This window comes from Saccopteryx bilineata, chromosome 8, assembly GCF_036850765.1.
Source record: "Saccopteryx bilineata isolate mSacBil1 chromosome 8, mSacBil1_pri_phased_curated, whole genome shotgun sequence".
Classification (NCBI taxonomy): Eukaryota; Metazoa; Chordata; class Mammalia; order Chiroptera; family Emballonuridae; genus Saccopteryx; species Saccopteryx bilineata.
This window is the reverse complement of record NC_089497.1, coordinates 13,647,638-13,674,182: the sequence shown is the minus strand read 5'-3', so window position 1 is coordinate 13,674,182 and position 26,545 is coordinate 13,647,638. Positions and strand designations below refer to the sequence as shown.

Below are 26,545 nucleotides of genomic sequence, written 5' to 3'. Positions count from 1 at the left end.
CATTTCCAAAATTACGTAACACTTCAGCTCCAAGGCTGAATTTCACAGGAAAAATATAGGGTATTTTTTGTGTGTGTATGTGAGTTAGATACATTCCACAGGAAACATCAGAGAATTGGATTCTAAAAAGAGAAATAAAGAGAAAGGAAGAAAATACTTACATTGTACTCTAAATAGAACAGTTATCTGTATTTTTTTTGAAATAGATATTAAAGAGAATTCTCTTTAAAATCTTCCCACCTCACGCCTATCAAAATAAACAGAACATCATGTCAAACCTATTTCTGCACATCAGTTCTGGGACACTGTCTAACAGTCTTTAATCATCGTTCTCCCCCACTGCAGGACCTTCCCACGCGGCAAACTTGCTACTCTCCTGGTTGTCTGTGTACATTTGATAGATACACTAACAGAAGGAGGCTTTTAATCTGCATGCTTCCTTGCTGCAAGGAGCAGCTTCTGTGCGGGGGCTGCTCTCTGTATTTACTTGGTGCTTAGAGAATACAGTCCTTCTTTTTAAAAAATTTTTATTCATTGATTCTAGAGAGAGAGAGGAAGTGGGAGACAGAAACATTCATCTGTTTCTGTCTGTGTCCTAACCAGAGACCGAACCAGCAACCTCTGTGTACCAGAGTGAAACCGCCATTTCGGCTCTCAATCTTATTTGCTTGTGAGTCTTTCTACTTGGCCACAGAAAGTGCTAGAGTCTGGACTTGAGAATAGGATGTGGGATTTGACCTATGCACACATGTGACATTGGGAAGGTCATTGGAATTTAATTTTTTTTTTTTTGTATTTTTCTGAAGCTAGAAACAGGAGAGACAGTCAGACAGACTCCCGCATGCGCCCGACCGGGATCCACCCAGCACACCCACCAGGGGCGATGCTCTGCCCACCAGGGGGCGATGCTCTGCCCCTCCTGGGCATCGCTCTGCCGCAACCAGAGCCACTCTAGCGCCTGGGGCAGAGGCCAAGGAGCCATCCCCAGCACCCGGGCCATCTTTGCTCCAATGGAACCTTGGCTGCGGGAGGGAAAGAGAGGGACAGAGAGGAAGGAGGGGTGGGGATGGAGAAGCAAATGGGCGCCTCTCCTATGTGCCCTGGCCGGGAATCGAACCCAGGTCCCCAGCACGCCAGGTCGACGCTCTACCACTGAGCCAACTGGCCAGGGCCAGAATTTAATTTTTAATAGTGGGTTTGATGACACTTTTTCAGGAAGAGCTTTTAAATTTTTTTTAATTGGGCTTGGCTTTTAGTTTTAATAATTTACAGATGACTCTTTACTGAATCTAAAAGTCCAACTAGGTATTCAGTTGACAGTGGTGACATGAGAGAGAAGGAAGAAAATCAAGATTACAAAGTATTCAAGTAAAAGTTGACCTCACCTTTTGAGTAGGAAAACTACTGCAGTTATCGAAGACATTTATTTCTGCAATGTGGGGCTATGTGTTCTTGATTTCCAAAACCAATCTTTCTAATTTCTTCTGTGTGTGGTATATCAAGATAACAGTGCAAGGATCAGAAAGTTAACTATCCGCAAGATTCAAAATTTAGACCAAATCAATAAAAAAAAAAAAAAAAAGCTCACAATTCTACAATTGTTGTGGGCAGGGCACACATCCATCTGAAGGTTCCCTGAGTACTAGTCAGTAAATATGAGTCTCCCTAGAACACAGGCCAAGTGCGATGTTTCAATTCTGTTGCATAAATCACTGGATGAGAGACTAGTCTCTACTAACCCTAGTTTTAGATGCTGCAAGCTTTGACTTAGTCTCCAATGTGTAACTTTCTCACCTTTGATTACTTTATTACAAATAGCTGTAAAATTGTTGAGAGCTATGAAGTCTAAACTGCTCATACGGTGCTTTCTTGGTTCAGAGAAGCTTAAATCTTAGCTTACTCGTTTATTTGTTTGTTTGTTTATGTTTTGCTGAAGTTGGAAATGGGGAGGTAGTCAGACAGACTCCCGCATGTGCCCAACCAGGATCCACCCAGCATGCCCACCAGGGGGCAGTGCTCTGCCCATCTGGGGCGTCATTCTGTTGCAACCAGAGCCATTCTAGCACCTGAGGCAGAGGCCACAGAGCCATCCTCAGCGCCCGGGCCAACCCTGTTCCAATGAAGCCTTGGTTGTGGGAGGGAAAGAGAGAGACAGAGAGGAAAGAGAGGGGGAGGGGTGGAGAAGCAGTTGGGTGCTTCTCCTGTGTGCCCTGGCCAGGAATCGAACCCGGGACTCCTGCACACCAGGCCGATGCTCTACCACTGAGCCAACCAGCCAGGGCCTTAGCTTACTCGTTTTTTAAAAATATCTTTCTTGGATCATACTAAAGGGACAATAGAGAGATAGTTGATCTTATAACTACTTTTATTTCTCCAAAAGACTGTGTTTAAAAGAACAATCACAGTTTATCTGAAAAGAAATAAAACATTAAAAAAACAGTTAAATATTATAAAGAACACAATTGTAAAAATGTTTAGTTCCTATTCACAGCCAACTTTCTCAATTGGAAGCTAAATTCTAACATAAAATAAAATGTAAAAATATATAGTTCCAATTGGCTTTGAATATCTTTGCAAACTTTTATAATATCCTTTACCAAAAAAAAAAAAATCAAGGTTTTTCTACAGACATTTTTTTAGAGTTAAATGCATACATACACTCATACTCACATATCTACACACTTTAAAAACAGCCTATATTTAGCAGCATAGAGTCTAAAAAAATTGTTGGATAAATACAAAATTACTTTGCCATATATAAATTCTGTAACATATTCTGGCATGAAGAGGGATATTTTGTTTCAGTTTACAATGGAATCCCTTTATAATACTGATTTAGGGTTACATATTTAAATACCAACATATCCACAGTTATCCAGTAACTGATCATGTTTAATTAGATGTCAGTTGCATTTATGAGGAAGAATAAATGGTTCACAGGAGTTTGTTAAAGCATCATCCCAATGGACTGAGTTTGTGGGTTCGATCCCCAGTCAGGGCACGTACAAGAATAAACCAATAAGTACACGAATAAGTGGAACAACAAAGCAATGTTTCTCTCTCTTTCTCTCTCTCTCCTTTTCCCCTTCCTCTTTCTCTAAACTCAATCAATAAAATATTATTTAAAAGATTAATTTACTTAATTCTGAAAGCATTAATAAATGTTGTTTCAAGTTATATTAAAGAAAAAAGATATGTGAAATAGCCAACTCTATCCACCTTCCTTTCTGGCATGATAGAGATCTAGCGACATTCAATTTTCTTAACTTTGTTATATATTTGTTTTCACCCATCAGATTTCATTTTTGTTCCCATCACAAATGAGAGAAATTGTATATACTCTTTAGAGCCGTCTTAATATGTTTTTAAAGAAACACTTTATTGGCCCTGGTCTGTTGGCTCAGTGGTAGAGCGTCAGCCTGGCATGCAGAAGTCCCGGGTTCAATTCCTGGCCAGGGCACACAGGAGAAGCGCCCATCTGCTTCTCCACCCCTCCCCCTCTCCTTCCTTTCTGTCTCTCTCTTCCCCTACCGCAGCCAAGGCTCCACTGGAGCAAAGATGGCCCGGGCGCTGGGGATGGCTCCTTGGCCTCTGCCCCAGGCACTAGAGTGGCTCTGGTCGCAACAGAGTGACGCCCCGGAGGGGCAGAGCATCGCCCCCTGGTGGGCGTGCCGGGTGGATCCCGGTGGGCGCATGCAGGAGTCTGTCTGACTGTCTCTCCCTGTTTCCAGCTTCAGAAAAATACAAAAATAAATAAATAAATAAAATTAAATTTAAAAAAAGAAACACTTTATTGACGTAGAGTCGCTGTTTGCTGCAAGAACGCAGGAATCCGCAACATTCCTCCCGATGCTGCTCTGGAATGTAAAAGTGCAATCCCACAGGCCTTTTTAATCATTGAAAAGTTTTCACCCCTTTTGTGTCCAACTTTTCATACCCAACATACTGTAATATGAGCTATACCCAAGATTCTGCCTGGATAATTCGGTAATTCTTAACAGCTGACTTCAACTTAAAACATCAAATCGGACGCACTCAGAGGCCTTCTTTCTTCTGGGCCATTATAACTCTCAGTCAATGCCATTTTTTTTTTTTCCAGAAAGGAGTAATTAAGGAAACTGATAATTTTGTTACACTTGTATTCTTTAATAACACACTGACATCATTATCTGATTAACATTATAGTCATAATATTTTAAAGCTATTTAAGGGTTTCTTTTGTTTGTGTGTTTTGGTTTTGGCTTTTACTTTGCACAAAACCAGCTACTGTAGGAATTGAGAACTAAAGAAAATATGTTTATTTTATCCATGCATATAAAGGTTCTTTTGAAAAACAGAGTATATCTCTTTGGGCATAAAAAGAGTTTATAGATGAAAGGCACTATACGTTCAACCCTGTCTGACATGATATGTGGAAATTAAAGCAAGTTCACGGTTAGCTGTGTTTGCTCTAGAGAAACCAGGAGTGAGTAACAAGTGAAAAGGAAAAAGAAATGAATCAATTTACGTCCATCATTTTTATTCGATGTAAAGTTTACCCAAAGAAAAGCCAAAATATATGGATTGTATAAGTGATTATGTGCTTATAATGAAAAAAGAGCAAGGGAGGAAAGAGAAAAAGAATAACATTTTCTATTTATCTTAAACATTGAGACGTTATCTCAGAAACATGAAGAGATTGACTTGTTCCATTCTTATAGGAAGTTTATATTAATTTAGATTAACTTGTTGACCCAAGTCAAAACTTAGTCACGATTTCTAAATATTATGTTGATATTACAAGGACAAGGAGATATTGCTTCATTATTTTAAAGGGATTGATTTTGAAAATTCATAGAACGTACATCTGAAAAAAAAGTTTATTAATTGTAAGTCAATAGGCACATCTAAAGTTTGTGAGATGCTTAAAAACTTGAGGTTCCCTAGTTAAATGCCTCAATGATCATGGCAGCTTTATTTGTATGACTTAAGTTGTTTAACAAAAGCTAAATTTCAGGTTACTGCATTTGGAAATTGATGAATTTTAAATTAATAGAATATTACAGAAATACTTTTATAAAATTTTTTTCATTAATGACACCAACAATAACTTAGGCTGGCTGACAATTTTAAAATTTAGTAAGTAAATTAGTTCTATAAGAGTAATGTAGCAACGTGAGGCTGTTACTTATTAGGGAGAACATACTAACCACTTTAAGAACAGCAAAGTGAAACAAGGTTTCTCACAAAAGTCCAGGAGATAGAGAAATAGAAAGAAGGCATTTGTCTTAAGATTAAGAAACAACTTTATTTTATATATTTTTAATAAACAAATATAAACATACTGAAAACATTTTAAATTAAAAAATATATTTGTATTACTTACTCTAAAACATTAATTATTGTTATTCTGGTGTATTTCAACATAGCTATTATCATACTGTAAGTATTATATCTTATTCTTTTTACAATTCTACAAGTAATACATTATAAAATTTAAGTGGTATAAAATATATACATTAAAATTTCCTTACTATTTTTATCCCCTATGTCATCAACAGGTTATTTCACAACTTTTTTTTTTACTAATGTTAGGCCATACATATTATTATTTTTTCAAAATGTATTATTATAGAATACATATTATTATTTCATAACTAACTTTCTTCACCCAAAAACACATAGAACACCTTTCTCTGTCAGTAGCTATAAACTTGTTTTCACCAATTTAATTACATAATATAAAATTTTGTTTGCCAGTTTTATCCTAAGCAGCTCATATCTTTTCAAGTAACTCATAAATATTATTTGTAACGACTCTAATATTCTATTAAATGATATACCATAGGTTACTTCTTTATTATTTTCTTATTACAAATTTAGCCTTTTTCTAGCTTCCCCCCCCCCGTATTCCCATACTATTTTAATTAATGATGTAATGCACATCTTTTACTATATATGGAGTATTTCTTCAGCTTCTCAGGTTTGGAATTATTGGATCAAAGGGCATGATGATTTTAAGACACTCGTACAAATGGAGTCTCATTTGTATTTCCCCCCTCAGAGGCGATGAGGCATCATAGGAAGACCAGGAATTTGGAGTTAGACAGGTTTGACTTTAACAAGCCTATCCCTGGAGCTCATTTGCCTATGTTCCTAAATCTTAGGATGGAAATTGTAATAAAAAAAAAGTCTTTCTACTGTATTTATGAAGATTAAATGTAAAAAACTGTAAAGTGTGTGTGTTTTTTAATCACTTTTGAATTGGAAGGTAAAAAACAACAACAACTTCTTTCCATATTATTGTTACAGTTATACTTTTTAGGATGAAACTTTTTTTCTCTCAGTTTATGGAGAAAGAAAGACGCCAGGTGACTTACAGATTGCACTGAAAATAAGGTTCTTGGCAGTTGGAGATGAAACTACATTCCGGAACAGAGGTAGTTAGAGTAAGTTATACAGCGCCATTTGCTCCAGAAAATTGTGTAAGTATTGACAGTTGTTTTGGCAAGGGAGGCCACGGGAGAAAATTGTCCTCTTGTTTCTGGTTCTGAGGATAAAATGGGAAAGCAAAGCTCATGGAATGAAGCCCGTTTCAAAGAACCATGACCCAAGTTTTATAAATGCTCCAAGGAAGTATACTCAGAGAAATAAAAACCAGATTATTTCAATTTATACATAGCTAAAACCATTGAAAATATAAAATAAATCCCAGATTTAAAATACTCGCCGCAATTTTGAACAAACAGTGACAGCTCTCTATTAAACTCTTAAACCAAGTATGTTTTAGAAAAACCAGCACCCCCCCCCCACTCTTGATAATAAAGTCTGCATCTTCTGCCCTGGAGATGTTTTTGAAATAAATGTAATCAGGCATTAAAGCAGAGTGCAATGCTAAAATGTAACCAGGTAAATCCATCAGTCTGCAGTTTTTGTTCCTTGGGGCTTTGCCACTGTTATTTTTATTAAAGAATTAATGCCCATTATATAACAGTGTTGCTTTTTCCTCAGTGAGATATGAATAGTATATGGAAGAATGTGTTAAAAGAAATTAAATGTTCAGAATGAATTACTTGTTTAATTAGTGAAGAACTCTAATATCCAGCTTTATTTACACCGTTACTAAAAATATGCTGAGGCTATTTTTTTTTAATTTTCTATTGATTTGATAGCGAGAGAGAGAGGAAGGGGAAAGGGGTGGAAGGGAGAGGGAGGGGAAGAGAGAGAGAGAGAGAGAGAGAGCACATCAGTTCATTGTTTCACTCAGTTATTCCATAATTGTGCATTCTTTGGTTGTTTCTCATATGTGCCTTGACTGGGGATCAAACCTGCGACCCTGGCATGTCAGGATGACACTCTATCCATTAAGCCACCCATGCAGGGCAAGAATATTTTTAACTAGATAAGAATAGTTCTTTAAAAAAGACATACTCATACAATATATATCATGTTACCATTATAAAAATATTCCACAAATGTGCCAACAATTAAAACATCATACATATCTTTGTTGGTATATCTCAGGAATTCCCACACAACTATGAGTCTTTCAATTATCACTTTAAAATAATGAAATAGAGTGTACAGTCTTGAACTAAAGAGAGTGTCTAGGGTTATATAAAATAATCAAATTATTGAGCTAATACAAAAACTAAAATAAGCAAAAATTTAAGAAGTTTTTGAAACAGGATAAGAATTTAGAAATTTATTTTTTTTAATTTTTTATCAGTCTAATATATTGTTTTATTATTTTGAACTGTGTCTTTATTTTTCATTATTATTTTTCTGAGTCCCCCAGTTAAGGAGTAGATGGGAAGTTTTTATTTATCATTTTTGAACCAGCAGGGGGCAATAGAGCATTGTGTACTAAACACCATCAGCCAATTGAAACATTTCATAAGAAGGTATTTTCTTTCATACAGAAGAATACAAAAATAAAATATAAAGAGACCAATTAACTTTGCCTTCTTTAAAATATGGTTATATATTTTTACCTTCAATTTTAAATTATGGTTTGATGATTGACTGTAACTATTGTGAATTCACAATCCAAAACTAGTCCAAGGAACATAACTGGACTAAGAAATAGACTAATGAAAATGTAATCCAGTCTTAAAGGAAATAGCAAAAATTACAAATACCCAATATTTGTAAAAAAAAAAAATATTATACTGGAATACTGGAAGATTCTTTTACCCATATCACAGTGGCAAGGTGGAAAGTGATATATTTCTGTGCTAAAAGAATGCCTCTATCTCATTTATGGTTTTTAAATAAATGGTTTCCCAGTAGTTACACTAAACTTCCTTTTTTTAACTACATGTTTTATGCTAAATATTTTATACTACTATATTAATTATTGTTTTAAAATAATTTTATGTTGGAGTATTGAAATCACTTCTCAAAGACTGTGAGGATTATTTATATAACATGCAAATGTGAGGGATATCTCCATAAAAAATAAAATTTAAATACAAAGTAATATTTCTCTCAAGGTTAAATTGGTTTGAAGAGTTTTTTTAGTTTGTTTGTTACTCTTTACTAAGTATTAGAATGTTGGTTTACATATCACTAGCATAATGACAGGGAAAATAGCTCTGCACCTCCCAGCTATCTTCTTTAATCATCACAAGAAGAGAAAAAAAAATCCCTCAAAATGTTTTAAAGTTCGATTCGAGTTTTTCAATCTTGACGGGATTGCTACATTGACCAGCTTTTTCTTTCCTGGGAGGAAACTGCTCGTGAAACGTGAGCTGTTTAACAGCATCTCTTGCCTTCACACACGAGATGTCAAACAGCGCCTTCGCCTCTCCTCCCCCAGGTTGGGACAACCACAGAGGACTCTGGACATTGCCAAACATACGCTGGGTCAGTGGAAGGGGACAAAACGACCCCGACTGAGGACCTTAAAACTGAGTAAACCTTCAGGCCGCTGCCCCTTTTCCTTCTGCAATGGGATAGTTAGACATGAATGTGCAGATATCTGCGTACAGACTTTCTTCTCTTCCTCTTCTTCGTCTAGCTAAGTCGTTCTCAAAATTGAGTATACTCCATAGAACAATAGGCACAAAATTAGGCTCAATTTACCTTGATCGGAGCTACACTTGCCATAGGTGAGCAAGTCAGAAGTCATGAGCACCACTGAAAAGTTTCCAAGAGTTGCAGAAGAGGCAGGGTTAAAAAGATACATTGTGAAGCGTGCTGTGGAGAGAGTGGGTGTTTCCCCGAGAACATGTCACACACGCACCTGACCTATTGGGACAGGAGGGGGATGGCGGGTCTGGAAAGTCTTTTTTGCGAGACTGTCATCTCAGACCTAAAAGTTGAGTAGGCGTTACTTGGAGAAAGTTGGCCTAACAGCCAAATACTCCAGTTTCTGTCTTTGTCCCTTAATAATACAGTTTCCACCTGGCAAAAGCATTTAATGATGTTCTAGTATGTACAAACTTGTCTAAAGAACCATTTCCGTACTCATTATCACCTTTTAAAATATTTCTTTTATTATTGTGAGACATTAATCAAATCGGAAAAATCTAACACAAGTGCATAATTTGGTTCATTAATTAGCCTTTGTCAAGCGTTCTGTCCATTTCTGTTATGAATTGAACTGAATTAACAAACATTCACAGTGATTTAAAACAGATGGATTCTCCAGATAAAGATCTAGTTTTTAAAAAGTGATACAATTATTGCCCTCAAAAAATGTCATTACATCTTTAATCTCTAACGCATCCAATATAAGAATTGATGAACTTTTTAAAATTCTTCTAACTTTATTGTTCATATTTCACCAGGGAAAGGAGGATAATTAAAATTTTCAAATTCCTATTGCACAATAAGCCACATGTGGCATTTAGAGGAAAACCCAGAACTAAATAATGTTAAACAAAATATTATTTGGCTAAACCAGGATTCCATAACATGTTTAGGTTGATTCTTATTTAGACTAGTGTATTTATGTACGCTCTCATTATAGTCACCGTCAATAATTATGATAACCACATGTTTAACAATACATGCTCCCAGCTGAAGAGAGCAGTTAGCAAAATGATGAATTGTGCTTAAGTTTATTCTTTTTTTTTCCAAAGGTAATTGTGTAGAAAAGCCTTAAGTCCTGATTTACTGCTTTTACTAAAAGGAAAGAGTTTACTTTCTGGTGTGAAATACAAGACCTGTGAAATTCTAGCATACTTGTGAAATCCAAACATTTTTATGTATTAATCAGTTGTAATGAAAACAAAAAGCCCCCCCCCCATAAACAAACAAGTAATAATCCTATTGGGAAAAAAGTGAAAATTTCAGGTGTTAAAAATTGTCTGATGGTTCTTCATTGTTGACTGTGATTTTTAACTCTTAGACGTGTTGGTTCTAAGATCATTTAAACAAATAGTCAGCATGGCAACTGCAAACAATCAAGAAACTAAATTGTGGACCATTGTATTGCTTCAGTAGAGCATCTGAGATTGAAATGGAATTTTCTAACCATTTAATTGGCAAGACAACAAACCAATATGATTTTTTAAAAATCAGACTTTGTGTACCTTAGTGACAACTGGCAATAATTTAAATAGCTAACAATCAGAGATTACTTGTATTTTAGGACAATCGTGTGATGAAATTCTATTTTACTTTTTTAATGTTGATGTTGAAAAATACTTTATGACATGGAAAAGTTTTTATAGCATATTGTTGAGTAAAATGTCGGTCACACAGTAGCTTTTAGATTAGAATATAATTCAATATTTAAGAAGAAAAGTCATACAAATAGAGCTAAAAGAAAAAGAAAAAAGGATACACAATAAAATGCTGTGACCATGTTATAAATAAAAATTTTTTGTCATTTTTACTTTTGCACTTTCTAAATGTTCTAAAAATATATCACTTCTACATTGTGAAAAAAAATGCATTAGGACCAATTAGCTTCTGAATATAGGGATAAAAACCATTTTGCTTTCAGAATGTATCCCAAAAATATTGGTGATAAAACACTGATGTGCTGAATTTATAAAACAATTTTTTACTTTGTAGTTGAAACATTGTAAATAGAAAGTTACTATTTGGAAGTCTTTGAATAAATTTTTATAATGTTTTTGTTGGTCAGGTTGTCTTAAGGGCTTCAGCAAACATCTGTTTTGTTTCAAAGATACTCATGTGACATATAAATGCAACAAGATAGGTAACTGTACCAGCGAAAGGCTACCACCACCTCGGTGAAATAAAGCAGCTTGAAAGTAGTCTGTCGTGGTAGGGAAGCCGAGAAGGCGAGATTAGATCAGACCAACAAAGACTTTTAGTTAGAATAATGGAATCGGATGATTTCTTTTGGAATGTGGCCAGGATACTAAAGCGGAGGTGATTAAACTCTTGGGAAAATATATAATTATCCTTGTTAAGACAGTAGGTTTACATTTCATGTCAATTTTCAACAGCAGTTTGTTTCTCGGTGACAATTGTAGGATATGGATTCAGTATTTATCCACAAGAATGAGCGCCTCCATATTTAGAGTCTGTGTCCTCAATCACACCAGGAAGCTATTAAATCCCAAAGCCTCAATTTAGCTTTTCAAATGTTGAAGTCATTCTCCCCATACACCATAAGAGAAAAATACATTAATAAGCTGTAAAATAAATAACATAAAACTTTCCATATGATAGATAATGCTCTAATTTATTAAATTCTTTATTCTTCATGTTATGGTTCTTATCATTTATGAGAAAGCTGTATACTCTTTTACCAAGGTTAGTAAAACATTAAATATTTAGGTCTACTTTTTATTTACGCAGAAAATAACATCTAGATAAGAAGTTATAATAGAATTTCAAGATGTTTTTCAAATGTATGCAATACTTCTTTTGAACTGATTAAAATACTGTTAGAACCCGGGTAAAATATTGTATTCAGAATACATAAAGCAGCAGGTGGGGGCTAAACATCATAAGTGTCCAAAATGAGACCTAAAGCCAACATATAGACTTCCATCCTCTAAATAGTTATTGAAGAGATTTTAAAAAAGCAATTAAAACCCGAGAACATTAAACACGTTTGTAAAACACATCTGCAGTATTAAACCTAATGTAACTTACAAAATAGTTTGTGTTCGAATTGTAAGCCTGTGGAGGAGGTTATTCAGCTGTGCAGCTGGTTACAGTGATCTCAACTTAAGAGAATGTTAATTTACAATTAGAATAGTATATGCCTGGTTCCAGATATACCTAGAAATGAACAGACCTCAAATTCTACAGTAGGATATAAACATCTACACCTCTTTATCTTCTCCAACATATTCTGAATGTCTGAACAAACTTGTAAACATCCTCTTCCACACTTTCTCAACAGAGTTCAAAAAAACACTAACTCCTTGAACATTTTGGATGTAAAGTGAAATAAATAAATAAATAAATATCTAAATTCCATATGGAAGAAGAACTATACAGATGCCTATATTTCGGTCGCTTTTTTAATACATACCCAAATAAAAGTAGATCTTGAACAAAACAAAGCTTACTCATCAATAGTTTTCTCTAGCTAGAACCAAATCTGTAGGAATAACATGACTTTAATCCAGCACTTCAGTCTGTACCTGACCATCTGGGGCAGGGAAAAAGATCTAGAATGGGTAAGTGGCTAAGGTTCTAATCCGTGTTCAGCCTCATATTAGCTCCGTGCTCTCCATCTCCTCATGCATAAAATGGAATGATAATAGTAACTGGTCTTATAATGTGAGTCTGAGGATTTAAATGAATTAGAATGGACACAATAGTTAGAACAGTGTACCTCTGGCACATAAGGCTGTGTACATGTTGGCTGTTATCATTTTTATTCTATTAAAAACTGGAGATAGGAAAACTTGATTCCTCTATTGCTGAAGATAAGTGAGAAGTATGTAAAAAACTCACTCCATATTACAGTAATATTATAGTTTGTGTTAGACTGAATCTTATCTAAAGGTGAAAGTCTTTTCAAGGTAGAGAGTCTTGACCAAGAATTTCTCATTAACCTGCTCTGGTGGAAAGAAATCTCTAGCGATTGAGAGGACTGGATTCTAGTTTTGAGTAAAGCACTATCGAAAGGAGACGCCTGGGACGAGTCAGTGTCTCTAGACTTCAGGCTTCTCAGTTATGAAAAGTGAATCCTGAAGATCAGTTCTCGTTTGAACTGCATATACTTCCAACTTAGGTTCGAACTTCTTTGCTTCCAAATAACCTGCCCCAAATAAGCATGTGCTCATTTAGTCAGAAACTTGGCTTACAAGTTATTGAAGTCCATATGTGACATTGATTATCAGTTCTCTATTAGTTGAAGTGGATAAAATAAATGAACTATATATCGCAGAAAACATACTTTAGTACTAGAGAAATAGGTTCTTTAAAGACGCATTTTCCGAAAGGACATATTAACAATGATAGGACTCATTTATTTATTTATTCACTCATTCATTCAATAAATATTTGAATGCTTGCTTGGTACTAGACACTGTTTTGGATGCAGTGAATACAAGAATGAATAAAAATTGTCAAGAAGCCCTGACTTATGTAACTTTCTAAAGAAGTGGGGGGAGGGTGTAGCCAGTAAAAATAAATAAGGAGTGATTTAATATCTTAGCTGGGAATAAGTGCTTTGGAGAAAAAGAAAAACCAAAACGAAACAGAAAAACAAAGCATGAAAGGGATATGGGAAGTCTAGTGTCAGGATGCAGTTTTTAAGTGGGTGGTCAGAACAAACTCGGGGAGGTTTGTTGTTATTAACACCCGAGAGAGGAAAGAGAGTCCGGTTTACAGATGTGTGAGGGTAAGTGTCCCAGCCAGAGAAAAGTGCAAAATCTCTGAGGCGGAGAGCTGCCCCATCTGAATCTAGGAATAACGCCGAGATGGTGGTGGCGAAGTGAGTGAGCGAGGGCTGGTAATGGAAGAGGAGACCCTGCTGGAAAGGAAGGGAGACTGGCTCCGGTGAGGCCCTGCAGGCTTCTGGACAGAGCAGTTCTGGCTCGAAGTAAGATGGCAAACTACCAGAGGGGAGGGCTGGGAGCAGAGGCGAGGCGGGGTCTGTCTGCTCGGGAGTCAGCAGGATCCCTCTGGCTATTCCAGGAAGAAAAGCTTGGAGGTGTAGTTAATTCAAATTATGGTCTTTCTGAGTAAGGAATACTGTATTGATTATTTCAAGACCCAAGTAAGTGTTCTCCCAAGTAAGGACTATATGTACAGTTTAATCAGGGAAAGCTGACATTCTTAATCTTCAGGTGTGAATGATTAGAGATATTACTACTATAGCAGTGGCGATGTTTAAAATGAGCAATGCTTACTAAAGAAACAGGGCTTCTCCATAGAATATTCCCCTGGCCGGACTTGTGGTGGCGCAGTGGGATGGGGCATCGGCCTGGAGTGCTGAGGTCGCCGGCTGGAAACCCTGGGCTCACCCAGTCAAGGCAGACGCGCGGGGCAACTTCTACAGCTGCTGCTTCCCACTCCTCTTCCCTTCTCTCTCTCCCCTCTCTGAAAATCAATAAATAAAAGTAAAAACTTAAAAAAAAAAAAAAAAGATTCCCCTAGGGACTCACAATGCTTATTTGCATTATAAGGTGATTCGGAATTCCTTAAAAATGTTGACTCTGATGTCTCCCAAGACTGTTTTGTCATGGACCATTTTTACCCTCATGTGCTTTGGTTCCAGACAAGCTGGATTGATATATAAGATCCATGGCTTCTAGCCTGACCAGGCGGTGGCGCAGTGGATAGAGCGTCCCACTGGGATGCGGAGGACCCATGTTCGAGACCCCGAGGTTGCCAGTTTGAGCACCTGCTCATCTGGTTTGAGCAAAGCTCACTAGCTGGGACCCAAGGTCGCTGGCTTAAGCAAGGGGTTACTTGGTCTGCTGAAGGCCCACAGTCAAGGCACATATGAGAAAGCAATCAATGAACAACTAAGGTGTCACAAAGAAAAACTAATGATTGATGCTTCTCATCTCTCTCCATTCCTGTCTGTCTGTCCCTATCTATCCCTCTCTCTGACGGTGAAAAAAATAAAACAAAAACAAAAAAATAGTCTTCAAAAAAATCCATGGCTTCTAGAGATCTGAACACTGAGTTACAATTTCCTCTCTCAACCTCATCTCTAGATGAGGAGAAGGCCGCCTCCTAGGTCTGTGGTGAGAAACAAGATCAGATGCTTGTGTAGGGTCCAAAACACCCCCTTCAAACCATGTTACTTCCTGGTCTCCTTTCCTTTATCTTCAAAAACTCTGGGAACTTTGGGGAAGTAAATTTTAGTGAGACCCTTGTCACTAATGTCTAAGGTCCCAGGCTGTGTCAGAAGGCGTTTGCAATACAGCAGCTAGTTGGAGAATATCGACAATGTCCCCAAGAGGCTGAGCTGCTAACAGGCGGCCATAGTCACCCTAATTCCACGGCAAACTTGAGTGGGTCGTGGTTTATATCCTTCAGTGCGCCCCAGAGATGGCCATTGAGCGTGGAGCACAGGATCAGGTGGGTCCGATGGGGTTCTGTCCCCTCCTTTATTGTATTAAGAACCTGGGCTCAGGGAACAGTGCCTCACCTCTTCAGTAAGTGAAGACAACCCCCGGAATCTCCTCTCTCCATGGTCCTCCTTTGGGGCACATAATTACCCCTTCTTTTTTTTCTTTTTTCTTTTTTGTATTTTTCTGAAGCTGGAAACGGGGAGAGACAGTCAGACAGACTCCCGCATGCGCCCGACCGGGATCCACCCGGCACGCCAACCAGAGGCGATGCGGGAGGGGAAGAGAGGGACAGAGAGGAAGGAGGGGGGGTGTGGAGAAACAAGTGGGTGCTTCTCCTATGTGCCCTGGCCGGGAATCGAACCCGGGTCCCCCGCACGCCAGGCTTACGCTCTACCGCTGAGCCAACCAGCCAGGGCCTACCCCTTCTGAAAGGCAGAGAAAGACACAAAGGAAAGTAATGCTGTTAAAATGGGCCCTATGTACATTTAAAAGAAAACATCATGTTAAACTTTACTCTCTTTCATGAATACGAGGAATAAAGTCACATGTATTTTATAATCCTATCTAGCATTTTTTTTCTCTTTCATTTTCGTTTTACTGCTCTAACCCTAAATGTTTCTTTCTTCCTTAACCTTTTACTGCTTGTGACAATCTGTACCTTACCATATGTGATTTATTACACGGGACTTGCTGCTGTCACTTGAATCAGTTCATCTGTATTGCTAGAATCAGTAAATCTGTATTGCTCATTTGAGCAAAACTACATCGTTTCCCCAGGTAACTACCATATGAAGTTTAGTGAGGAAAACTAAACACCTTGATTAGCAGGAGTCGGGGTTTAGAGATATTGCTACAGTACCAGCATGGCATAGACTGAGCAGTATTTACTAAAAGACACAAGGCTTCCGCAAACACAATAGACGTTCCAACAGATGGGAGTTTGTTTCTCTTTCTTAGGGTTACTTTAGGTGACTTTCTGAAAGTGCGACTTTTCTTATAAACCCAAACCTAGAAATATATTCAAATATGAAAATTTTCAAATAGGCAACTCAGTTCATTAACTTAGAAAGCAACAATTGCACAGATTATTCATCAGGTTCGTGCAAAAGTGGCTAAGGTAGCTGCTGCACCCCGAAGGTGGGAGGCTGGAGAAGACAGCGCCGCCTCGCCTCTGCCTTCTGCATACTTGTTCCAGTGCCGCTTCTCACCAGATCTCTGGCCTCAGCGTTGCATCCCGGGCTCTCTCTGCTTCCAGGGCTTATTCCTAAGAGGGAACCAGAGAGATGCTCTGTTGGTAGTTCCCTAAGGAACTCCACTCTGCTTCTCCTGACCTGGGTCAGGGACACCCGGAATCCCTGCGGAGACCCCGGGAGTGTTGTTCTTTCCCGAGTCCCCATAACTAACACCACCACGAAGGATAAGATCAGCTCAGACCCACGCGAGAGGTCAGTCCTGCTCCAGAATTTTGACTGTCAGAGAAACCTCCATTCACAGGACTATTAGAATGTGATATTTTCAGGTTTCCTCAAAATTCTCCAGGAGGGATCTTAGGCATCCTGATTTCATCAGTTTCAAACGAGATCAGAATCCTCGAAATAGAACTTTAAAATCCATGATGGCTTGTCCGGACCACCGTGATCGGCACAGGGTTTCTGAGCGCACATGAAGACGCTGTCTCTTCACCCATCCGCTGTCTCTTTGTCTCCCAACCAGCCGGTCTGGAATGAGTCACAGTTCTATTGCTCACGCCTGAAGGCCTGGCCTGCATAGGAGCCTTAGCCCTGCGTACACACCCACTCTTCCACGTATACAGACGCACTGAGTATGTCATGCGTTCTCCCAGGTAGTTTAATGTCAGTAGAAAAACTAGGAAATGTGCTCGGATTTATCCATCTCCAGGACTGTACTGAGCTGTCTGTCATATAACCCCAACCACACTTTGTTTTTACTTTTTCTGACAGATTCCACTTTGAAGCTCGTGTAGCCCCTCATAGCGTGAGCGCCGAGGGCGTGGTGAGGGCTTTCTGTTTGCATCTTGCCCCAGCAGAGCCCTTTTCTGTTTCTTGCAGGTTAGATGAGGCCTAGGAAGTGGTTGTTTGCATGGGTCAGAGGGAGTGAGTAATAATAAGAAGTTCTGAAAGTTCTCAGGTACATTGAGTTTCACTTCATATAGATCCCTTGATACCTTCTGAATACAAACTTCTGGAGACCAAGTGATAGAGCCTCTTCCGAGATATAGCTTCCAGATACTCTATATCTAAAACTATGCGTCCTTAACTAAGTGAAAGTTCAAAATCTTTATTTAAAACGCACTCAAATGGTACGAGTATTCGAAGGGTTCTCTCTCTCTCTCTCTCTTAAGTTCCATGCTTTAGATTCTTTTTCTATAAAGAGGTAAGTTTATCTTAAAAGCACATTTTATCCTAAGAAAGGAAGATATGCTAGTTTATGTTTCTCACTAAATACCCTTTCATAAAGGCCAAATCAATGTATGTTTTTCAGCATTTACTGCACATTCTTGTTTTTTATTGCTGGAGAGATTTGGGTTGCAGTCTTTGATATCTTATCTCCAGCGTGTTGACTGAATTTTCAGTCAGCTTTCTCAGGATTAAACTCTCCTTCACTTTCAGAGATAGGTCCTGTTCACCGGATATTTTTTTTCTACACAATGCTGTTCCTAAGTCATTGGGTGTACCAGCACCAACCAAAATGAGTGTACAGTTTGCTTTTTAAAATTATGTTCTGTTAGGTCATGCATGGGTTCACTTAGAGAGAGAGAGAGAGAGAGAGAGAGAGAGAGAGAGAAAAGCACAATCTTATAGAGAAAAGAGCAAATCCATCCCCGCCTCTTCATCTATCATGATTTTGTCCTGTCCAGACAGACCCACTGTAAGCAGGTGCTGGTAGAGCCTGATACATACCAAATAATTATTTTGAAGCTATTGTACATAAGCTTGTAGATAATAATTTAATAAAAAGAATAGTTCTAAACACCATGGATTATATCTGCCATGGATTGTATCTGCCATGGATTGTACACTCACTGTATCTCAGGTGTTTTACGAACAGTGTCTTGTTTAATAAGCAAGAAAGAAAACTGAAAGAATGCCAGACAGCCCTGATATCAGATGTGCTAGGTTCGTTTTGGATTTGGTATGATTTGTTCATACTGGTTAATATTTCAAGAGTTTCTATTTCTCAGGAAAGAAAATTGAGATTGGGCATGTTAACAGGGCTAGTCACCGGCAGGTTGGGATTTCAGGGTGGGTTGATGGGATGCCAGAGCCCACGCCCTCTGGGTTTGAAACGCCCAATGGCCTCTCTTATATGAACTCTGGGGCAGTCAGGCTTTTTGCACTTGTCCCTCTTCCTTCATCGATACCCCATTGTTAACATTCTGACGCCTAGAGTTACTGATGCTGAAGGAGAAGCTGTCCAGTGAGACATACAGAAAAGACCCCTAGTCCATCCTGTGCCTTAGAATCGGATAGCCTTCGATCTGAAACTCAACAACTACAATTTAAAAGAAAGTGATTATTGTAATCGAATAACCACTTATTATCCAGATATGTCCTTTTAAAATTTGTATTATTATTATATTTTATTTAGAGAGAGAGAGGGAGGAAAGGAGAGGGGAGGGAGGGAAGGAGGGAGAGAGAGAGAGAGAGAAACACTCCTGACCAGGGATTGAACCCACCACCTTGGCTTATCTGTGATGGTCTAACTAACTGAGTTACCTGAACAAGGCCCAGATATATTATTTTTTTATTTTCATTTTTTTGTATTTTTCCAAAGCTGGAAATGGGGAGGCAGTCAGACAGACTCCCACATGCGCCCTACAGAGATCCGCCCAGCATGCCCACCAGGGGGCGATGCTCCGCCCACCCGGGGCGTTCCTCTGTTGCAACCTGAGCCATTCTAGCCCCTGAGGCAGAGGCCATAGAGCCATCCCCAGCGCCCAGGCCAACTTTGCTCCAATGGAGCCTTGGCTGCGGGAGGGGAAGAAAGAGACAGATAGGAAGGAGAGGGGGAGGGGTGGAGAAGCAGATGGGTGCTTCTCCTGTGTGCCCTGGCCAGGAATCAAACCTGGGACTCCTGCACGCCAGGCCGATGTTCTACCACTGAGCCAACTGGCAGGGCCAAGATATATTATTGGTCAGAGTTCTTTAACCTTTTTCATCTCATGGTACACAAACTAATGACCAAAATTCTGCGGCACACCAAAAAATAACTTTTTATTTTTGCCTATCTGATAAAATATAGGTAAAATTTTGATTTAATCACAACTGACAGCTATTGTGTCGACTGTGGTCATTATTTAACTTGACAGTCTAAGGGGAGAAAAGGTCAGATCCCCAGACTAAATGTCAGGTATCGCCCTGTTTCAAAATTTCATTGGGGCACACCAGTGTGCCTCTTGGGGCACCCAGATTGAAAATCGCTGTTCTACATAACCATCTCTCCACTTCCTCTCCTGATGGCTCGTCAGCCCAAATTTGATTGAGAAAAAAAAAGGGAGGAGGAATGGGGAATGATGAGGGGTAGAGTTTTTGAGAGTTTATTCCAACTCCTGGAAGCGGTAAGGAAGAGGTTAACCTGGACCAGGAGGATTTTTGAAGTCTTTGGCTGGGAGGTTCCATTCGGAGAAAGGTGCGGGGGAGCTAGGGTAAGGAGAGAAACAAGGCAAGTTCCCATCTGCTTGGGTTTCTGGTCCTGAGCAGTTTGCTTCTCACCTTAAGGGCGCAGTCGGGCACCTCTGGCTTGTGGATGGAAATATTAACGATCAGAACTTGGCAGACCGGGTCGAGTGAAGCATGGAAAGTACCGCGCGGCCCCTTTAAATATTCTCCAGTCCGGGAGGAGAGGGAGGAAACTGGGAGCCGCGGGGACGGTGGGGGAAACCCACAAGCAATTGAGCCTGAGAAGAGGCTGCGTGAGAACAGAAACTTCAGACGGGTCTGATCCCGGCGGAGCTCGGGTGTGCCGCGCGGCCGCCGCTCCCACCCTCCGCAGCATCCTCCTCGCCCCTCCACGCCACTCAGGGAGGTTCGGGAGCTGTCTCTTTGCGACTGCCACGAGCCAGGCTGCGGGCAGCCACCCTGAGAAAGTTTGCACTGCAGCGTCCCGGCCGCGCAGAGTTGGGGTGCCTTGCGCGCGCTCCCCTGCGGGCTAGGGGCCGGGGGCGATGCTGATCGCCGCGCGGGGCTGGAGGCGCGGCGGAGGCATGCGTTTGTCCGCGGACCTGCTGCTGTCCCTGGTGCCCTCCCTATCACCCAAGTGATGGGAACAAGGGCCCGCCCAGGCAGCCGCTGTCGCCGCACCACCCCCTCGTTCGCTCCCAGCGCGCGGAGTCACCCAGGCACACCCCCGGCGCCCCGTGCCAGTCCTTCGGAGCTGCCGTCTCTGCCTTGCTGCCTTCGCCACGAGCGGCCAGCTCTTGACTGGGCTCGCCCGTAGACGGAGGAGCACTTTTTTGGCCTTCTCCGACTCTGTCTCACACCCCAACTTTGCTGCCGCCGCGCCTGCCCTCGCCGCGGCGCTAGGCGCACAGTGTGGGCGCGCACGCCGGGAGGCTCGGCGAGGCGGCGGAGGCAGGAAACCGCACAACTGCTCTTCTGCTTCGGCTCTTTGTTGTTCGCTTTGGACGGTCCTTGGAAGTGACCGAGCTTCCTCGGAAACCCTGGAGCTGGAGAAGGCAAACCTTGGAAGTCGTACTCTGCAAAGTGCTCTGAGATATTGACAAGCGTCCGGAAAGGTCCACAAGTAATTACTCGGAAAACTCCTGGCGGATTGACCCACGTTGCTTATATTAAGCCTTTGTGTGTAGTGTGTGTGGTGTGGATTCATACATTTGGGGACCCCATTTCTGCACCCTCCTCTTGGCATGAGACTGTATGCAGGACCCACCCGAGGACAATGATCGCGGAGCCTGCTCGTTTTTACCTCTTTGGATTAATATGTCTCTGTTCAGGTAACCTCGCGTCGTCTTTCTTCACCCTGCATCCCTCTTGCACGCCCTTTCTCCACTTCTCAAATCAAACCCCAAAGTGCATTTCGGTCACCTCTCCATTCCAAGGCCGGAGGGGCTCGGTCCCTGTAAGGAGTTCCAGCAAAGCAGTTTCTAGTTCGTACTTCGGGTCGACCCTTTCCCCCCCATCCCCTGAGACCCCCCCAAGCCTCATCGCAGACCTCGGCCTTTAGCCAAGTTCAGGGCACGCCCAGATCACTCTTGGCAAACGCAGGTCTGAGCTCAAGGAAAGGAGGAGGCAGCGGTTGGCGGTGAGCGAGGGCCCCCAGGTTGAGCCCAAGTGAGTTTCATCCCTCGGTGCTTCCTTTGGGGAGGGAGGTGTGCGCCAGCGATCTTGTGGCCCGGAGACCTGCCTGGATTCCTGAACCTGGTCCTCCAATTCGCCCCTCCTCTTCCGAGCACAACGGGTTATTAGTAGTTGTTTTATGTAACCGAAGTCTGTAATTAAATTCGATTCTGTAGAAACTTCAGGAAATAACTCCTTCTTGCAGTAGGAAATAAACTAGCCATTCTGCCTGGCTGGGTTTAGAAGGAAAACAGTTGCTTGCAAGTGGCAAGGGAAAACAGAAGGTTGAATTTAGAATTTGGGGGATAATTAAATAGTACTGAAACGCTCCACATGAAGCGTTGGAAGGATGCTGCAATGGGACCCTTTTGACAAAGGAATGTACACTGTATCTACACTTACAAATAGTAGTTTTACACTCCCCAGAAAACTTTTACTATGAGTGAACAGAGCCACGACTCAACTTTTCTTTCTTCCCTTTTGGTAGATTCTGGTTTCAATCAAGGATCAGATTTCAGGCCTTAACACACACACACACACACACACACACACACACACACTACACCTCAGGGAATTTTTTTATAGTCGAATACTGAGCTTCAAGTTGCATCAGGCCTATAGGTTCAAGTCACTCATTTTGCATGATTATGAAACAGGTTTGAAAGGTTGGTTTTAGCTTTTTTTTGTGGTCCATGGCTATGCTTTATATTTTGACCAAGGCTTTCACTTAAGTTAATAAAATATGAAAAAGGAAAATGCACCTCAGCTAATCAATAGCAAATAACCCCCTCAAATAATTTCAAGCCCAGGAAATATGCTTCCCGGGCTAAAGGGAACATTTGCAACTAAACTAAATAAGAAATCTGTTGAGTTGTTAACTCCTTTGAGGCAAACAGCAAACTGAAGTTCCAGCCTTGGATATCTGATCTGGGTCGGAGTGGCTGGATCGATAGGTTAAACTAAATCTTGGGGCCACCTCTTCTTAATTGTAGCTTCTCCTTTCTGTGACGGAGCTTTTCTCTGAGCTTGGAGATCTGAATGATTGAATAGTTCCCCACCTCCACTCCTGAGGGTGGATGCAAATCAGCAACATGAAGGTCTGATCTGTCTATTTGTCTCTCTTTGCTCTGTCTTCCCCTAGTTTAATTTACGGCTCCAGATACCTTTGAGATTTTTGTTGATTCACCTTCTCGGTTAAAGTTTATTCACGTGTGTAAAGTGAAGTGTCAGTGTGATAAATGACTGGAGGGGCAGATTACCGAAGATAGGGGGATTAATGGTCATTAGTCACTGTTTGAGTGGAGTTTGTATATGTTGGGACATTTTATCATGGCTGTAGATTAAAGATAGGGTCACGCTAACAGGGATGGTACCTCTGAAAAAAAGCTGGTCCCAGGATGCCCCTTCTGTCTCCATCTGAAGAAATACCTGAGGGGGGTGTGTGTGTCCCATCCTTTCAGGTTTAATAATTTGAGTAGCAGTTAGTAGCTGAGATAAATAGATGAGGCATTTATAATCTTAGACCTAAACTGATTTCTGGCTTTGTGTATCTCATTTAATTCTCCATTTAAGCCACTGATGATTTTTTAATAAACCCGGATTTTTCTTATAAGTGTGCTTATCTTCCTGTTTGGCCAGGTGGCGGGTCCGAAGTGTCTTTGGGAAGCGCTCTCCTGTTTGAGCCGAAGCTCTCATTAATTCCTCTAATGACTTTCACCCACGCTGTGAATCTGAACTTGAGGGACCAGTCAAATTATTGGGCTGCTGGGGTGATTTCATGGCAGTGTGCTATTCTAAAGCCACACTCTTGGTTTGAATAAAACTTCACAGGACTCAGAGATGTAGAGTTGGGCGTGCTCAAGACACCTGGTCAGGGAATGAATGAAGTTCTTGAAAGATTGTGTTTCATCTATTGCCTCCAGCATAAGATCACAGTCTATCACTTCTTAATGGAGTGTATTTAAGAGAAATGTGGTGAGCTTAAATAAATCAAAGTACGCTGGGGGTAAGGTACCTTCAACAAGATTTAACCTGCGAAAGCATCTATTGGTTGTCAGTTCTTTTTTCTTTCTTTCTTTTTCTTTTCAACATGGCTGCCAATTTCACAGTCTTACAGTTTTCTTCAAACAGATTATAAACTTCATTTTGATGTGTTGATGTCATACTTAACATCAAATGCTGTGCTTAAGCATATGTGTTTGCTTTGGGTGGCCTTTTATTTATGAACCTAATGCTATATACTACATAACTTGGTGTGCTAGGGAACTACAATTTTTGAAGAAAAATAGATATTTCTTTAGAAATACATTTCTAGACTTTTGGGGAAGGGAGTGGAATGGGCAGCACTGAAAATAATAATTCGTGTGACCTCTCTGGAAGTGACTCCTTCGTAGACCTCCTCTCCCCTCCTCTGGTTGTGTGGACTGCTTTTACGTGGAAAACGGATTCCATTTCAGTTCAAATTTAGGGTAAGATCTGAATGTCTAATAAAGTGGAAGTCCATTTGTGCTACCTTTTTTCCCTCTTTCTTTTTCTCTGTTTTTTTCTTTTGGAGGGGAGGGCTTCTTTGTGTTTTGAAGAGGGACTTTTTTTTTTTAGGAAAGTTTCACTATGGGAGCCACTTGTCTGGGTCTGTGGTCTCTCTTACTTTCCCCTTCCTCTCTTCCTCCTCTCTTCCTCTCTCTCTCTCTCTCTCTCTCTCTCTCTCTCTCTCAAGATTCTTTGGTAATTCCACACTTTCTGGCTTTTAAATATACTTACCTGACTACTGTGGCTTTGTTGAAAATATACTTATTTCTTGATAATGGACCCTCTACTGCATAAGGAATTTATGATTCCAGTATTTTAGAATAGACAGTCTAACCTGAATTTTTTTTCCTTTGTCTCTATTATGACAAATGAAATATTCTTGTGTGAGTTTAAATGGTGCAAAACTCAACCATGGCAGTTGTTTTTCTCTTTATATAGTTTATGTTGAGTAAATATCTAGAGTTCAAAATACTGAGCGGCAGGAGTAAGATTAGGAGGAAACGGAAAAACAACTTATCACTGGAGAACATAAACAGTTGAGTCTTCATGAGGTGTCAGATTCCGTGTTCACGAAAGACGCTAAAGTGATGCTTATGCTAATTTCTAGCCCTTTTAAAAATGTTTGCTTCTTAAAACTATAACTGCCTTTGAAGCTTGATTTCTTATAGGAAAATATAAGGAAATCAAAATTGTTACTCAATTGAAAATTAGGCCTAAGGTCATCTATAGCCTAAAGTAAGAAATTTGGTAATAAGAGAGGGGGAGGAAGTGAAACCAGAGCAGCAGTCTAGACAAGCGTAGCAGAAATAGAGCCAGAATTGAGCTCATTTTGAAATGTAGGAAGAGACAGAGAGGAAGTAGAGCAGCCCAGACCTGGGCGTACCCTCTGACCACACATAGCTTGCAAAGCCTCTCTGGAAAATGGAGTTCTAAATATGTGATCAGTATATTTACTCTGTATTCAACAACTATGTAAATTATATAGACATTTTGCATTTTTTAAAACAAAGTATTTTGAAACATTTAAATCTTTTATCTATCTATTTATTTATCTATCTATCTATCTATCTATCTATTTAGATTTTAGTGAGTGGAGCGGAGGAAGAGATAGACTCCCGCATGCGCCCTGACCAGGACTACCCGTTAAGACCATTAAGGGGTGATGCTGTGCCCATCTGGGGCCCTTGCTCTGTTGCACAGGAGAAGCCAGCTTTTAGCACCTGAGGCAGAGGCCATGGAGCCCTCCTCAGTGCCTGGGGCCAACTCACTCCAATCAGCCATGGCTGAAGTAGTGGAAGAGGAGAGAGAAAGAGTGAAAGTGAGAGTGAGAAAGAGAGAGAGAAGCAAGCAGGGGAGGGGTGGAGAAGCCGATGGATGCTTCTCCTGTTTGCTTTGACTGGGAATCAAGACTGGGACTTCCACACGCTGGGCCAACGCTCTACCATTGAGCCAACTGGCCAAAGCCAAAATGTTCAAATCTTTAATGAATCCATAAAATAGGTTTTTGAAGCTACATTTTATAAGACTTGAGAATGTGGACTACCTCCATTTATAGAGGAGTAAAAATTAAGTATGTAGTTATCTTCTATATCATAACTCATTTGCTTAGAGCAGACTAAAAAAGTTAAAAGAAGGAAATAATAAATGAGATCAATTTTGTGTTCTTGGATACTATAAGAAACTTTATGATGACATCTATTTCTATGAGGACATGACTATGATATATTGAACACTAACCATTATCTTATTGAATGTTTATAAGAATCCTGTGACATAATGCTGTTTTAGTAAGATATTACCTTATCCTTATTGTATGGTTGTGGAAACAGCATCATCACAAGAAAGGTGATGTGGATGAACATGGATATGAACCAAGCTGATTCTAAAAGTCTTAACCACTCTGCACATTTTCAGTTGAAACAGAGAAATGAAGAATTTAAAGAAGAAAGCTTAGGGTTCAATCATTACTTATTTTAAAACTTGTCCAAAAAATCCACCTAAATAATACTGTGGTTTGAACACTTAAGAATTTGAAAGGGAGGCAGTTCTATTCCTGCTGTTAGTAATTGGTCTGTATATTTTTAGATCACCAGGCAAGACAGTTAATTCATTACATCCAGCCTACTCCTATCTAGCCGTGATCACATCTGCACTTTCTGGCATGCTTTTAAAAGCAGAGACTGACCAGAAGCCAAAACAGGGATGCATATTCACAGAGATTCCACGTTGGATTTTGGACAATGGATGCCA

General features: G+C 40.1%; 1 protein-coding gene across 6 annotated transcripts in view; it reads left to right on the top strand.

The window, feature by feature from the left end:
* ROBO1 (roundabout guidance receptor 1) overlaps positions 1 to 26,545 on the top strand; it is a 1,143,090-nt gene that overhangs the window by 690,284 nt on the left and 426,261 nt on the right. The window contains exon 1 of one of the 6 annotated variants that reach the window (XM_066240774.1): positions 20,354 to 21,423. The exons of the other annotated variants lie outside the window; for them this stretch is intronic. Coding sequence (XP_066096871.1) covers positions 21,369 to 21,423 — 55 coding nt within the window. The 5' untranslated portion in view covers positions 20,354 to 21,368. Of the gene's footprint in view, positions 1 to 20,353; positions 21,424 to 26,545 lie in introns of those variants that run through there. 6 annotated transcript variants of the gene reach the window in all.